Source organism: Chelonoidis abingdonii, chromosome 2 (assembly GCF_003597395.2).
Source record: "Chelonoidis abingdonii isolate Lonesome George chromosome 2, CheloAbing_2.0, whole genome shotgun sequence".
NCBI classification, from domain to species: domain Eukaryota; kingdom Metazoa; phylum Chordata; order Testudines; family Testudinidae; genus Chelonoidis; species Chelonoidis abingdonii.
In genome coordinates this window covers 216,074,866-216,090,298 of record NC_133770.1, presented here as the reverse complement: position 1 = coordinate 216,090,298, position 15,433 = coordinate 216,074,866, and the positions used below count along the sequence as shown (strand labels likewise).

Sequence of the window (15,433 nt, the reverse complement as noted above, 5' to 3'; positions counted from 1 at the left end):
ACTTCCACAGCAGTTTCGAGGGGTGGGCCGGGAAGGGGGCAAGACGTGTCACAAGTCTCCGATTCTGCAGTATCTCACCCTCCTGCCACCTCAACATTCCGCGAGCGGTGATTGGCCCACAAGAGATCGCTCGCGTACCTTCCAGCGGCGAAAGAAACCGGAGGCGCGTGGGCATCCGGGTAGCGGGCGCGTCGCTACCCGTCAGTTCCTGCTCGCGCGTGCTCGGCAACCGTTCAGTGGTGGGCTTGAGGAAAGCGACCTTCTTCCCCTCCCCCGCCCCTCTCTCGCGCGCGCTCGCTCGCTCGCTCGCTCTTCCGTAGCGCATGCGGGTTTGATTTCGGCCCTTTCGGTGTGTTTAAACAGGAAGGCGGACATATTTGTGCGAGTCTTCCCCTCATTCCCGGAGGAAGCGGCGGCCGGACCTTGCTTCGCTTCATTTTTGTCTTTTCCTAGCCTCGCTTGGTCCCTTGCCCGGGAGAAGCGGCGTCCCCCGACTGGTCTGTGAGGGAGGGAGATGGGTGAGGGGCCGGGGCTGGAAGTTGCGGCGAGTTGAAGCGCAGCTCCCGGCTGGGGGCTGAAGTAGGGCGGCGAGTCCCTGCGGGGCCGGTCAGGAGGGGCGCGGGGGAGCCGAGGAGGAGCCGCCGGGAGCAAGCAGCGAGGAAGGAAGATGCTGCCGTCGCTCCGCTGAAGCCGCCCGTGCCCGAGGGGTGTCGCCGCGCTCGAGGGGGGGGGGCCTCTCCTCCGGAAGTGGGGACCAGGGCGGCCTGCGCAGCTGGCACCCCGCTGCCCAGAGCAGCTTGGGCACAGGGTGGGGGCAGCGCCTGTCCCCGCCCCCCGCCCCGGGGCTCCATGGAGGGAGTAGCCCCGAGGCGCTGAGGAGTTTCCTGTTTTCATGGTGGTTTTTGCTTCAAAAGAAATTGCTCTTCGGGAGCTGGCGCCGAGCAGCAGCAAAAGGAGGAACCGCTCTGCTGGTTCCGAGGGCGGCCGCTTGGCTGGGGGAATGCAGCTGGCGAGACCGAGGTGGAGCGAGGGAACCCGCGGGGTAGCGATCGCAGCCTAGAAGCTCGTGTGTGCGGATCAAGGGGACAGCTTTTCCTGCCCCACTCTCGGCTCTGAATCTTTTGGGGGAGCGCGTGAGAGTTTCCTGCTCCCCTCCCGCCTACTTCGCTCTCAGGAAGCATCGTAGCGTGGTAGCTTACCCTGCTTTGCTGTGGAATAAGGAAAACTTATTCTCGGAAACATGTCGACAGGAGAAAACTTTGAGGCTCGGTTTGAAAAAATCGATGTGATGTTAAGGGACCCCAAATCTGAAGTGAACTGTGACTGCTTACTGGTAAGTAGCGTGTGCGTGGAGATCCGTCTGCGCCCTGTTTCTGTGAATCTACTACCCTGTAGGACCAAATTCTATACGCCTTGCTTAGTCTCGTCAGTTAACTCCTACTTACGTTTGTTTACCAGGGATGAGTGCTGTGTGAATCTGAGAACTATGAGGGACACTTCAATGGTACTGAAAAATCTGCCTATTCTTCACGCCTCCACCTTAGGTTTCCTATACATGTCTTGTGCTAGTTCTTTGCTTTCGCTACTTTTATAGGGGGCAATGTTAACTTTGTTGTTCAAAGAGATGACAAGTTATTGCCACTTCTAAACCCAGACACTATCCTGCAGATAGTCATATGCCCTGGTGTATAAATTTTCTCTTTTAAAATGAGTGTATTCTTGAGAACTGTGAGGCTTATATGCAACTTATTACCACTTTCATTAGAGAATCTCAATGCTATTAATACTTTTCATATACTTGGTGTTGTGCAAGTGCTAACTAATTTTCACAATGTTTTTACCACCTTTACTATAACAATCTGTCTGGGGATTGGTCCTGCTTTGAGCAGGGGGTTGGACTAGATGACCTCCTGAGGTCCCTTCCAACCCTGATATTCTATGAACAATCTTACAGATGGGGAGAAATAGACATGGGATTGAATGACTTGCTCAAAACTTCCTAGTAAGCCTGTTGAAGTGATTGGAGGAGAACTGGGTACACTGTTTTCTGCTCCTCTACTTGATCCTGTAGCCCATGCTGCTACTGCTTCAATTATTTAGTGTCTTGACACATTTCAGGGTCTTAGTGAGTAACGTGCTAAAATGAAAGATATCTAGCTCAGGGGTAGGCAACCTTTCAGAAGTGGTGTGCGGAGTCTTCATTTATTCACTCTAATTTAAGGTTTCGTGTGCCAGTAATACATTTTTAACATTTTTAGAAGTTCTTTTTCTAGAAGTCATAATATATAACCATGTAAATAAATAACATTTTTTAAAATGTTTAAGAAATGTCATTTAAAATTCAAGTTAAAATGCAGAGCCCCCTGGACTGGTTACCAGTTCTTGGGCAGTGTGAGTGCCAGTGAAAATCAGCTCTTGTGCCGACTTTGGCACACGTGACATAGATTGCCTATCCCTGATCTAGCTCTTGAGATGATTTTCTAAAATGCTGATGGCTGACATTTATATGAAACTAATGCCTGTGTACTGTTAGTTTCTGATTTGCTTGTAATGTAAAGGTGAAATGGACTTAGATATGGCTGGATGCCTTAATTTTACAGTTGTCAAAAGTAGTAACAATAAATTACATAAGCTAGTAAGCAAGTTATGCAAAATTTCTTGCTGGGGTGAAATGCCAAGTTAATAAAATAGATTTTTAGATTTTGAACATTGCCCTTCACCCATGACAAGTGAAGTAGGTTTTATACCTGATAAACTTTTGAAAAGCTGTGTTATGCATACACACGGTTGTTCTTGTTTTCATAATAAACTACTGAGTTACCTTTTCTTGTTGTGGAAAGATTCAGCTTCAAATGAAGGCAAAAATGCCCCTTTTTTAAACTTGGGCTATGTGGTTCTGAACAGAATGTGCACCTGTACATAGAATGTGGGTGGTGGAATACAGTGCATTATTAATTTGTAAGCTATGCAGAAACTACTACTTAGTTATGGAATTCTGAAGTTCTAGCATCTTGTATTTTAGCCTACCAGATAAACATCTTGTACTGAACAGTGGGGAGTAGGATATATGAGCTGATACTGTTTCATGTAATTGCTGAGAAATTCATGCTCTAAAAGATGCCAGCGTCAATTTATTGCTTGCAAGTTGGGGCAATTTGAATATTTGGGTGATGGCTGTACATTCTAACATATTTGAAGTCCTAATGAGTAGTAGTATTCTGCATGTATGGAACTACTACTCTTGCTATTCAGAAGTTTCTTATTTTTAACAAATTTTATACTCATAGCTAACATAGGGAACTGATAATCATGTGTGTTGTACAGTGTAAGCTAAGTCCTGGGGTAGCTGTACCTGTGAGCGATACCCTATTTTCACCACTGAAAGTCAAATGTTTTCCCCACGTTATGTAAACAACATTATCAGTTTTTATGGTAGCTTTGAGAGCAAATTACTAGCACATCTGCTTATCCACCTCATAAATCTGACTTCAGCCACAACATGGAAGCTGTGACACAGGAATTGCAAGGATGTTGCAACTAGCAGAATTGAGGTGTATTGGAAGAGCTCACCCCAATGTGTCTAAAAGCAAGCATGTCATGGAACTTGGTAAGAAATATTGCTCTAGCTTATAGTGTAGACGGGACCTTATCCATATTTTGTAACCTTCTTTTGGTTCATCTGCTGTACAGTCTGGAGCCACACCTAATTGTGGTGTCGATAGGGGCTATACATAGCTCCATTCCGGGGCTTAACTCTCTTTAATATTGGGGTCTTACTGGACAGATGATAAATTGGATTGAACTCTTGGCAGATTCATAGGTCATGGTTTTAAACGTACTTTCTTTTGATACAAATTTCAGAATGAGATTTACTTTCAGTTGTTTCTTATCTTTCCTTAGTGGGCACTTCTTTGAAGAGAACAAAAAAATACAGTCCAAAACTTTTTTTTTGCTGACTGACAGGAAATGCTTTTTTCTAATAGAGTTGATATAACCTGGTGGACTAATGTTGTAAGTCCTTGGTGTCTTACATATAAAATCAGTACTGACTGGAGGCTGACATTCATGTCCCTGCTTTTTAGACACTTTTAGTAAAAGCTTGCTGCCAGAGCATTTAAAATCTCTACACTAAATTAAGATGTCATAAGAAGTTGAGTACGTGTTGTTTCTTGCCCATCTAGCACCACAACTTAATATGCCATTTCACAGAAACAAAATACATGATTTCTGGCCTGAATGGTTTACTCTGTGTGGCATAACCTTTTCTGCGCCTTAAAAAAGCATTAAAGAAGTTAGGAATGTATTCTGCAGAAAAATGTATTTTACTATTTTTTAAAAAACATTTGAAGCTGGCTAAACCATACCTACATTTCTTTTTTGGAAAAAGTTTAAGGATTAGACTTCTGCTTACCAAAAGTTAGTTCATGGAGCTAGCACAAACAATGTGTGCTTTACGTGCTCCCTGTCTTATTTACATTGGTCAACTGTTGTGAGCTGTTTCTGCTACTCATCACAATGCTTTTAATTTAAAAAAAAAAAAAAAGCTTTTAATTTGAGTAAAAGAATTAATGCTGCTTGTAGCAGGCTGATACACTTTAGTCTAAGAGGAGTAGAAAAATATTTAATACTACAACTGTAATGTATCTATTGTATGAAGATCTTAAATGCCCAAACTCATTTGTCTATGTATGTAGGTTTAAATGCATCAAACTTTTTTTTTTTTTTTTTTTTTTTTTTTTTTTAAGATGCAGGACACAATTTTTTGTTTTTTTGGTAGATGTCAGGTATACTTAGTTTCCCTCTCCGCTTCCCCATTATTCCTTTTCTTTAACTTCTCTTGCCCCTCCCAACTTGGTTAATTCATATCTGTGTTTTCTTGTTATGTAGTTGTGTGCATTCAGACTTGTGCACATCATGGACTAGTTTATCTGTAATCCTCCTGGCTGTGCATACATTGAAATTGAAATACTGTGAGAGCATAAGATAAGGAGAACAAATGCAAAGAGAATGGGAAGTGTCAAAGAAATGAAGGGGTAGTATGAACTAAGGTAGGTTTAGGTGAGGGACATATAACAGAGCCGAGGAAACGGAGCAAGGGAAAGGAAAAACATATCCTGGGAAAGAAAAGCTGTACTGGCCAGTAAGAAGAACAAAGTGAACTTGGGGAGAAAAATATGAAGACAGAAAATAGACACAGAATGATAAAAAGAGGAAGACGAAATAAATTCACACAGCTTTTTATTAACGACTTAATTTATAACTGTCTTCAATTAATTTTATTATGTGTTAGTGTGGTAGCTTTACAGCTTTAGTTTCTTTCTTATAAAAAGTAAATGTCACAGCATCAGGTAACTTCTCAAAATATCAGGCCCTAGGAGTCTAATATGTAATGTTGAAAAGATCAAATAAAACAGCAAAGGGTGTGTTAAACAAGTAGTCAGGCACTGTAGGGTGTGCACTAATGAGATATTGGTGCACACCTAGTGTATTAAACAAGGCCAGAGGCAAAATAAGAAATTAGCTATTAATACAAGCTGTCTGTTTCACTGATAACATTAAACAGTTAAAACTTTTGTTCACTGAATTTACTTTAATAACACAAAAATGGATTATCAGAAAATGGGCCAAATCTTTGTGTTTTAGTAGTTTAAAACTTTATGGAGGAAAACCTTTTTGGCCTGAAATGTCTCATGCTTGTTTCTTATTCAAAAGTAACTTTAAATGGTAGTTTGGTAAAATTCCACTTGGCTATTTTTGAATTCTGAGTACAAAAAGTTCTAATTTTTTTCATGCCTTAAATATTGTTCAGACATTTGACTAACTCAAACAGCTTAATTTTAAAACTTCAAACTCACTGTAGTCTTAATCCTCAGAAGACAAGTGCCTCTTGTTCAGAAAGTTGGCTTAAAAATAATTGTTTGATAGTAGTGTGTACTGCATTATCCCTGTTAATTTTATCTAGCCTCAGAAGAGGTACCAGATTCTCTTGTTTGAAAATATGTCTAATTGCAGCTTTTGGATTATGCAATACTTTTCCTAGCAGTTTGGTGGTGGTATGGTTTAGACATTACCGGTCTTTGGTATAATGAGATTGCTGACTCTCCGTGTTAATGGGACATCCAAAGTCATGCTTGCCTTAGCGATTGACTGAACAAAAAGTAGGACTGAGTGGACTTGGCTCTAAAGTTTTACATTTGTGTTTTTTTTGGGTGTAGTTATGTAACAAAAAACATACATTTGTAAGTTGCACTTTCATGATAGAGATTGCACTACAGTGCTTGTATGAGGTGAATTGAAAAATACTATCATATCATTTTTACAATGCAAATATTTGTAATATAAAATGAGCACTGTATACTTTGTTTTCTTTGATGTAACTGAAATTGATATGTTGGAAATTCAGAAAAAATCAAGAAACTTTTACAAATTTCAGTTGGTATTCTCTTGTTTTAACAGTGCAATTAATCACAATTTTTTTTTTTGTTAGTTGGGTGAGTTAACTGCAATTGACAGCCCTAGTAGTTACTTGTAGTATCGGGCTAATAATGCTTACCCAAGTGTTTTGAAAATTTACGGATGGAGAAGGGAATGAAGTACAAAACGTTATTTTAATCACAACTTTAGATGATGTAAATTTAACCAAACAATTCTGTAACTTGGCTTGGAGGCACTCTTCCTTAGTGAGCAGAGGCACTGGCTGTGGAATTTGGCTAAGTGGGTTCTACTTTTAGGTTTGACCTTTGTGAAGTGCTAAAAACTCTTAGCAAGTAAAAGTTTGAGGTGAATGTAGGCTGTATGGTTGGCTAATTAGCGGTGTAGTCAAAATTACAAGCCTTTTCAAATGTACAGCATATGTTGTAAAACAGCACAAGAGCAGTTATTAGGTTGTTTGGTGCTGATTACACTCTTCAATTTAATAATCTGGTGATATAGTTCATACTGTTTGTTCTAAAAGTTCAAACTTTAGTTTAAAAGTTTTGTTTAGCAACAAAAGGAAAACAGTAAGACCCTGGGAAATTTTTAAAAAAACAAGTTTTTAAAAGTTGAGGATTCTGAGTGATGTATTTAATTCACCATTAATAAAACGGAATCACTTTGAAGCAAGCAAATAGTTAAGGACATTATCAATTATCAAATGCATATTTCATTAGAACACTAACAATGTCTTCTCAGTAATCTCAAAATATAAACAAAACTTCATGTTTGTTTTTTTTCCTCAAAACAGTGATGTGTGTTAAGTGTAATGAGGTATACGCTGAAAATTAAACTGCTGACTTGTCTCTCTGGATTCTGTTGGTACAGAGCGGTAATTCTTTAAAAAAACAAAAACAAAAAAACCCTGAGGATTACTTGGGGTACATTCCAATCCCATATTAAAAGTGCAAAAGGTTTTTTGCATATCCGTGTCTTGCTGCAGGATATTGTAAGAAGCTATGAGAGAACAGTGTATAGAACCTTACTTTTCATTCCCATGATATTTGGGGGAAATATTCCAAAGAGAGTGTATTTAATAAAAATTCGGATTTTTTTTGTTTAAATTCTCTGCTAGACACTTAACACCATTGATCGTCAGGTTCTCTTGTCCTGTATCCCAGAAACTGCAGGTATGAATAGAAACATACAGAGATAGATCAGTTCCTTTTTTCAGACCCAGAGGGTTGTTATGGGCAACTGTTCTTTTCCTTTTTTCACCGGCAGAGTCACACAAGCTCAGTCGTCTCCATTATGATAAGCATTCTACATAAAGCAATAGAGCTGGTGAGACAGTCTGGGCAGAAATGACAGCAGAATGCAGCCAACGCTCATTTAATCAAATGCAAATATCATTGACCTCCAGTGCTCTCAATGCTTTTCAGAAATCAGCGCCTTGATAAAGAGCAGTTGAACTAAAACTGAAACGTGATCTTACTGAAGGAAGTACTTTGAAGAACGTGCGTTCTCTGTAGCAGTCCCTGTTGTGCGCTTGTGCTTTCATTGTTTAATCTGTAATCTTGGGGTCCATTTGGGCATCTATAAGCCATAAAGAGCCCAAAGAGCCTTGGCATCGAAAAACACCCATTTCTATTTGCAGTTGGCCAAAAGATGCTATCCTCTGAGGCACAGACCTGACACATTGATATATGCATTTTGGACCTCTGGGCTTGATTACTGCAGTTCATATTTAAGAATGAAAACACTTGTCTGGAGAGATTCCAGCTGATACAAAATGCGCCAGCCTGCCTGCTGTGAACATCATCCTTCACTTTGTGCTTGCTCCTAACTGAATATAGAGTACAGTTTTAGAGTCTGCCCTGATATTAAAAATCCTTCATGGGATTGGCTCTACCTACTTGAGAGAGTGCTCCCTCCTCTACAGTCATGACCTCCCACGACTGATATAGGCTACAGCATTGGTCCTTAACCTTTTTCATTTGGCAGGTGCCATGGAGGACCATGGCAGCGGACGAGCATCCGCTGAAATGCTGCCAACAGGCGGCAACGTCAGTAGGTGTTGCCACCAGCAGCATTTATGTGGTGACGTCTCTGGATGCTGCTGCTTGTCAGTGGCATTTTGGCAGATGCTCGTCCACTGGCCAGTACGCAGGTTCACTTAGATGCTCCAGCGGGCACCATGGTGCCCGTGGCCGCCGTGTTGGGGACCCCTGGGCTTGCAGGAACTAGGAAACTGTTAATCAGTAAGGGGAGACTCTAAGTACACACAGCGTTCAAAGGAGCTGGACCTAAACTATGGAACTCACTCCATAAGACATGAATTACTGTGGATATCACTCAAAACTCACTTCTTCAGTTCAGATTTCCCTCTAAAAATTTTTGTGTGTGCATAAAAAAAATAGAAACTAATCAATCTGTTTCTTCAGTCTGGAAAGAAAGGGATGTCTGTTAAATTGTTTCTGAATAGTTGGGTGGTACTATGATAATTCCAAGATAATAACCATATAAATACTTCAGTAGAAAACATTATGGTTTTATGGACTATGGATTAGGACTAATTTAATTATAAGAATTGCATGAGGTCTTCTGTCTTGTGTGTGGGGAACATTTGTCATGGATTAAGGTTGCTGTATCCTGTTAGTTGTGCCATGAAAGTGGCTTTTGGCCCTAAAGTGGGGGCAGTGGTCAACAACAAAGTTCTTGTAGGATTTGTATCGTCATTATGCTATGGTCCGCAGATTCATTACAATGGGTATTTATGCCTGCTTGCAGCTTGGGGACAGAGTCAGACCTCTCAGTCACTGTTAGTGGAGGAGCATCTTGTCCCTGAAGTTCCCTGCAATTTTTTTTTTAATCGAGAGCTTTCTTGAGCAAGACCCAGTACTGTAACTATAATTCAGGAAGGCAGTCCTCATTAGTATCGTAGCATTCATTCTCTTAAGTACATTGAAGAAATTAGTCTTTTTTTGGTCAAGGGTCAAAGTCCAGTCCTTAGAAATACTGGCAGTCTCTCTCATGGCAAAGTAGTCTTATCTTCTGTTCTGAGAGATGCTTGGCAGCTTCATGGCCATGAACATAAAAGTTAACCAAATTCAGTATATTGGTTATCCTGTGACTATTTTCTGGTAGAAGTCTTTTCCACCTCTTATTGCCTGGGGAAAGCTGGAGAATATACATAATAAACCTTGTCTTGGATATTCTCATTTCAAGGATGAGCCTGTTTCCCGCCTAGGAGGCACACTGCAGTGAAAATCCTGTTGTAATGGCTTTATGGACCTTAGCACGAGGAGAAATAGAAAAAGGAGTATCAGTGCTTACCTGAAAATTCTTCTCCTTCCCGCCCCCGAATAAGATAGATAAATCCAGACCAGCTTGGAGACAAGTGGATCATTCATGATAGAGATGGAAATTGACAGCTGAAGACTTGGATTTGTTGTTGTAAAGGGGAGCTTGGATTTGATTAAAAGGGTTGAGGACAGGAGAGAGATCTCTTCTTGCAGAAGATGTGAAATTGTTGTTTGTTCCTCAAAGTATAGTTAACACAATCTGTAACTGAGTCCTGGTCTACACTACAGAGGTATGTCAAAGGAAGCTGCCTTAAGTCAGCTTGTTAATGTATGTGTCTGCACCACCAGGTCCTTTACGCCGACCCAAGTTGCCTCTAATGTTGACTTCTGTAATCTATCTATGCGAGAGGAACAGCGCTTAATTCGATTTTTATGGGTAGACTGTGAGGTAGTGCAGATGCAGCGTTGTGTAATTTGACTTAATTGGCCTCCAGATGGTGTCCCACAGTGCTCATCTGTGACTGTTCTGGAGATCATTCTCAACTCTGCTGCACTGCAGCTAGGTACACAGGAAACAGCCCCTCCTCTGCTGAAGCCCTAGGAATTTTTGATTTCCCATTTCCTATTTATTTGTTCAGCATTGGGAACATGCCAGCTTGAGTACAGTTGATCATGGAGACTATGCACCCCAAATGCTCTCCAGCCTGGTCTACACAGAAGGTGCTGTATCTCATCACTGTGTGGGGAGAAGAGTCTGTACAGGGAGAGCTCCAGTGTAGCAAAAGAAATGTTGACATCTATGCAAAGGTTGCTCGTGGAATGGAGAAGAAAGGCTACACCAGGGACACACAGCATGCCATGTGAAAAGAAAAACTTTGCCAAACATACCAGAAGGCAAGGGAGGCAAACAGTCATTCTGGTGCTGAACCACACACATGCTAGTTCTACAACGAGCTGCATATGATTCTCGGGAGTGACCCTGCCAGTACCCCCACAAGGGACGTGGGCACCTCAGAGGTATGAGAGTCTAGAGACAACAAGGACGACAATATGGAGAACGGGAGACAGGCGAGTGGTGGATCCATTCTCTCTGAGAATCAGGAAATATTTAAGCCCTATGGGTTGCAGGACATGGCGATGGCCAACCGTGATGCCGGGGAAGGCACCTCTGGTGGGTATACAATTACAATGAAAGTCCAGTTAAACTTTAGTGGGCACACACATTTGGTGGTATTGCATGTTTACTGTGAAGAAAAAGCGAGGTGCTGTGGCTCTCTGCTTACAAGAGGGCACTCCAGCTATGCAGATGGCCCCCCGAAAAGATTCTTTATATGGACTGGGATAGTGCAGGATCCTCCATGGATATCCCTAGGAAACTTTCATGGAAGTACTATTCAGTCCTTTGCAGAAGGTTTCTGGGCAGGGCAGTCTTCTTTCTTCCACCATGGTAGGACACTTGCCCATGGAACTCTTGAATTAATTCTGCTGGCATCATTGCGGTACACAGCATAAGGTCTGGATCTATACCCAGATGTTTGAAGCATCTTCTTCCTTTCTACCTCTGTTACCCTCAGGAGACTGATATCACATAGGGTTGCCTAGGGGAAATGGGGAAAGTTCTCAGTAAAAGTGCTCTTACAAGGGGAAAAAACAAAACAAAACATGTAGACTCCTCCACCCCACATTCCGGATTGCCAAACCACACAGCCGCTAATGTACCCTTACTGTGCTCGGCATGGGTTGGCAAGTAGTTTAAGTGGCTGATGGGGGACTGTGGCCCCACATGTGAGATTCTGCTATTTGGGAGAGAAATTCCTCCCCCACTCCCCCCAGTTTGTAAACAGCTTCCTGTGGTGCTATGGGGAAGGGCCATTGTTTGACTAGCTACCTGTGCTCCTGACATGAGCCTGTCATAAACTTCATTAAAAGTGTGGTCACCCATGACTCAGAGTGGAGGGTCTACTCACTATGGCTGGAACAGCAAAACGGTGCAGCGAACACTTACGGATTCTGATTATTGTGGCATGCACCTAGTGTAATGAGGGTTTTTTAAATGAAAACGGCCTTGCTATGGAAATATTTTATGCATGTACAATAGCTCCTTTCTTTTTTCCTCCTGACTGACAGCTGGAAATGTGTCCTTCAGCATGTCATCAACACCTAAAAGCAGACTTTTGGTGGTGAGAAGGAGGAGCAAGAGAACGCGGGAGGACATGTTCACCAAGATAATGAATGCCTTGGGGACAGCTGACGGAGCTGAGAGCATGGAAGATTTCACTGTCTGGGAAGTTAGACATGGAGAGCAGGAAAGCTTTCCATGAGCATGAGTGTGTGGCACAGGATGAGATGCTTCAGACTCTGATGGACCAATCAGACGTGTTAAAGTGTCTGAACTGCAGGAATAGAAGCAGGAGGGTAGAGTCCCTCTGCAGACCCTGGTGGACAGCCAGCCCCCATTGCCTGGTGCAGAATCACCCTCCTCCAAATGTTCCATGAGGCAAAAGAGAAAAGTCCCTTATCCCTTTCATTTAAGTCAGGGGGAGGGTACAAGGAACAGAAGATGCCCATTCACAGACTTTTGGTGGTCTAGAATGCAGTATCATGCTATACAGCTAAAAATGTTTCTTCCATTCAAACTTTACAACCGTTTCCCCCCAAGGCTACCTTATTACCCCCTGTTCTCCCTCTTATGTTTGTTAAATAAAGTAAATGGATTTCAGAAATAAATGTTCTTTGATGAGTAGAAACAGTGGGCTTGGGTCGGGGGTTGGCTTTACAAGGGGCAGTGATTCAAGCCCGGTGAAGGTTTGGGAAAGCACAGTGCAGATGAGCAGCTCACATTACTGTGACTCATTTTTAAAATGGCTTTTCAAAGCCTTGCGGATACGCTGTCATGGAGTGAGGGGAAGTCAGGGCCCTGCACCCCCCTCCTGCAGTTCACCATGACTCTCAGCCAGCTAGGAAAACAGAAGGTTTATTAGATGACAGGAACAACATTCCAAGCAGAGTGTGTAGGTACAAGCGGGACCCCTCAGTCAAGTCCTTCTGGGTGGGTTAGGGAGCTTAGACCCCAGCTTTGGGGTTCCCTGCTTTTCACCACCCAGACGAAAACTGAAAGCAAAACCCCTTCTAGCCATCTCTCTTCCCCTTCCCCAGCTCTTCCTTTCCCTTTGCCCAGGAAACTGGACAAAGATGTCACCTGGCACCACCCCTCTCCTGACTCAGGTTACAAGCTCCGGTAACTCTCAAGTAAACTCATCCCCAGCTATCCCATCCCCAATGCAGACAGTCCCAGTAAAACTAGACAACATTCCCAGGTCTATCCACCCTGCTCCTTACTGCATCACATACACACTGCCCCTTGCTGTGCTCTTCTTATTGCCCTGATACCTGGCTGATCAAAAATGGCTGCCACGCGATCTGCATCAACTGCCTGCCCCTGCAGAAAAATTTATCCCCTTTCGTTCACAAATATTATGGCGCACTCAGCAGGCAGCTATAACCATGGGGATGTTCTCTTCACTAAGCTCCAGCCTTGTTAGTAAACTTCTCCAGCGCCCTTTTAAATGACCAAAGGCATATTCAACCACCTTTCTCCACTTGCTGAGCCTATAGCTGAACTGTTCCTTACTGCTGTCCAGATGACCGGTGTATGGCTTCATGAGCCATGGAAGCAAGGGATAGGCTGAGTCGCATTGTCAATGTTCATTTTGTGGTCTGGAAAGAATGTCTCGGATTGCAGCTTTTGAACAGTCCTGAGTTCCTAAAGATGCACGTGTCATGAACCTTTCCTGACCATCCTATGTTGATGTCGGTGAAATGCCCCCTGTGATCCACCAGTGCTTCCAACACCACTGAAAAGTATCCCTTTTGTTTATGTATTCTTTGGCAAGGTGGTCTGGTGCCAAGATGGTGATATGTATGCCATCTCTCACCCCATCAGAATTAGGGAACCTCACTGTGGCAAAATCATCTGCTATGTCCTGCACATTTCCCAGAGTCACTACCCTTCATAGCAGAAGTTGATTAATGGCCCTGCACACTTGGAGCACAGCAGCTCCCACGGTTGATTTACTTACTTCAAATTCATTCTCCACTGACTGGTAACTGTCTGGCATGGCAACCTTCCAAATAGCAATTGCCACTCACTTCACCACTGTTTGAGCAGCTCTCATTTTTGTGTTGCTGATCTGCAGGGCAGAGGAAAGCTCTGCATAAAGTTCCTGGAAGGTGACAGTTTTAAGGTGTGAAAGCCACTGGGTTGTTTGCTGTTGATATGAGGTAGGGAGGACAGTGCATCATGGGATGCCAATGCAGTGTTCCCATTCTCTCCCACGACAGTGTTTTGGCCCTATGACGCATTGGACAAACATCCCAAAACACACTGTGGCAAGTTGCACTTGGAATAGCTTCCCGTGTTGCACTGCTTTGTGCATCAATGCTGGCACTGCTAGTGAGGGCACACTCCATCGAGACAATGAGCATGGTGTGGACACACAATTGACTTAATTTGGAGGCTCGAGGTTGAATTAGATAAAGTCAACTTAATTTTGTAGTATAGATAAGCCCTGAGGGAATTTCAGGGGATGGAACATTCCCTGTGCCTGTAACTGTCGCAGATATGTTGTTATATTTGTCTACTGGTCTAATTATTCCAGGTTATTAATTTGAAGTCTGTTCCTTTTTGAAAATAACTTTCAAAAGAGATGGTTTTTTAAAACTTGAAAACATCAGATACAAGTTTGAAGGGTAATGCAATAAAATTTATATGTTGCTATGCAGCATGTGAGCTTCATGTTAAGTGTCAAATTCTTCTGTGTTAATATTCCCACACATTCATCATTCACCTGTCCTCTAAATGTTTTAGGGTGAGACTAGAATTATTTATCATCCTTCAAGAGAACATTATTCAACAGGGTTAAACTGAAAGTAGCAATAGTCTCTGTATTTATTAAAACTATAATGCATAGTTGAGTTTGAGTTTTCTGTGCCTTTTTTAATACAGACTGCTGGCCTGACTTTTGTTGGGTATTTTCCAACTTTCTTTCCAGCAAACTTTTTTTTCTTTTTTAAAAGGAGTGTTGTACAAAAGCATTGAACATTGTTTATTGAACAAAGTATGGCAGAGGCCTACAGTTAGTTTAAATACCAATAATGTGGTGCCATATGTTTAATATATCCAAATTGAAATATTAAAATTGAATTTGAAGCTGGGGCTGCTGGCAAATATAACACATTTGCTACCCAGAGTACTAAAGGTATGAGCCAGAGATTGCTACAATAGATATGGGACTCTACTACTAAAATTGAGTAATTTTGTGGTGTGAAGCACAACATACTTCAGGCACCAGGAAGGGGCTTGTATGATGGGATTCCATAGTGCTGGCCCCTAGCCCCTGCTTAAGTGCTTAATCTTTTATATTAGTCTATTATTGTTAAAAGTCTAAATTAGAAGCCCCTTCTGCAGGCTTCCTGTCCCAGGGCATTTACCCTTTAATAGGAAGAGCAAAGGGTAAATTGAGGAAGGAACAATCGGTTGCATACATACAAAATGGGGAATGACCTCCTGGGAAGAAGTACTGCGGAAAGGGATCTGGGGGTTATAATGGATCACAAGCTAAGTATGAGTCAACAGCGTAACACTTGCATAAAAAGCAAACATCATTCTGGGATGAATTAGCAAGAGTGTGCAAGCAAGAGAGGAGAGGTAAATC

General features: G+C 42.4%; 1 protein-coding gene across 6 annotated transcripts in view; it reads left to right on the top strand.

Annotated features, from left to right (window-relative positions):
- The first annotated feature begins 311 nt into the window (after window positions 1-311).
- The window catches only part of ROCK1 (Rho associated coiled-coil containing protein kinase 1), a 178,094-nt gene continuing 162,972 nt past the window's right edge, over window positions 312-15,433 (top strand). For 3 of the 6 annotated variants that reach the window (XM_075062959.1, XM_075062956.1, XM_075062957.1), the window contains exon 1: window positions 312-1,333. In XM_075062959.1, the coding sequence (XP_074919060.1) occupies window positions 1,241-1,333 (93 nt within the window). In that variant the 5' untranslated portion in view covers window positions 312-1,240. The remainder of the gene's footprint in view (window positions 1,334-15,433) is intronic. The other 3 variants (XM_075062961.1, XM_075062962.1, XM_075062958.1) reach the window with 1 other exon arrangement.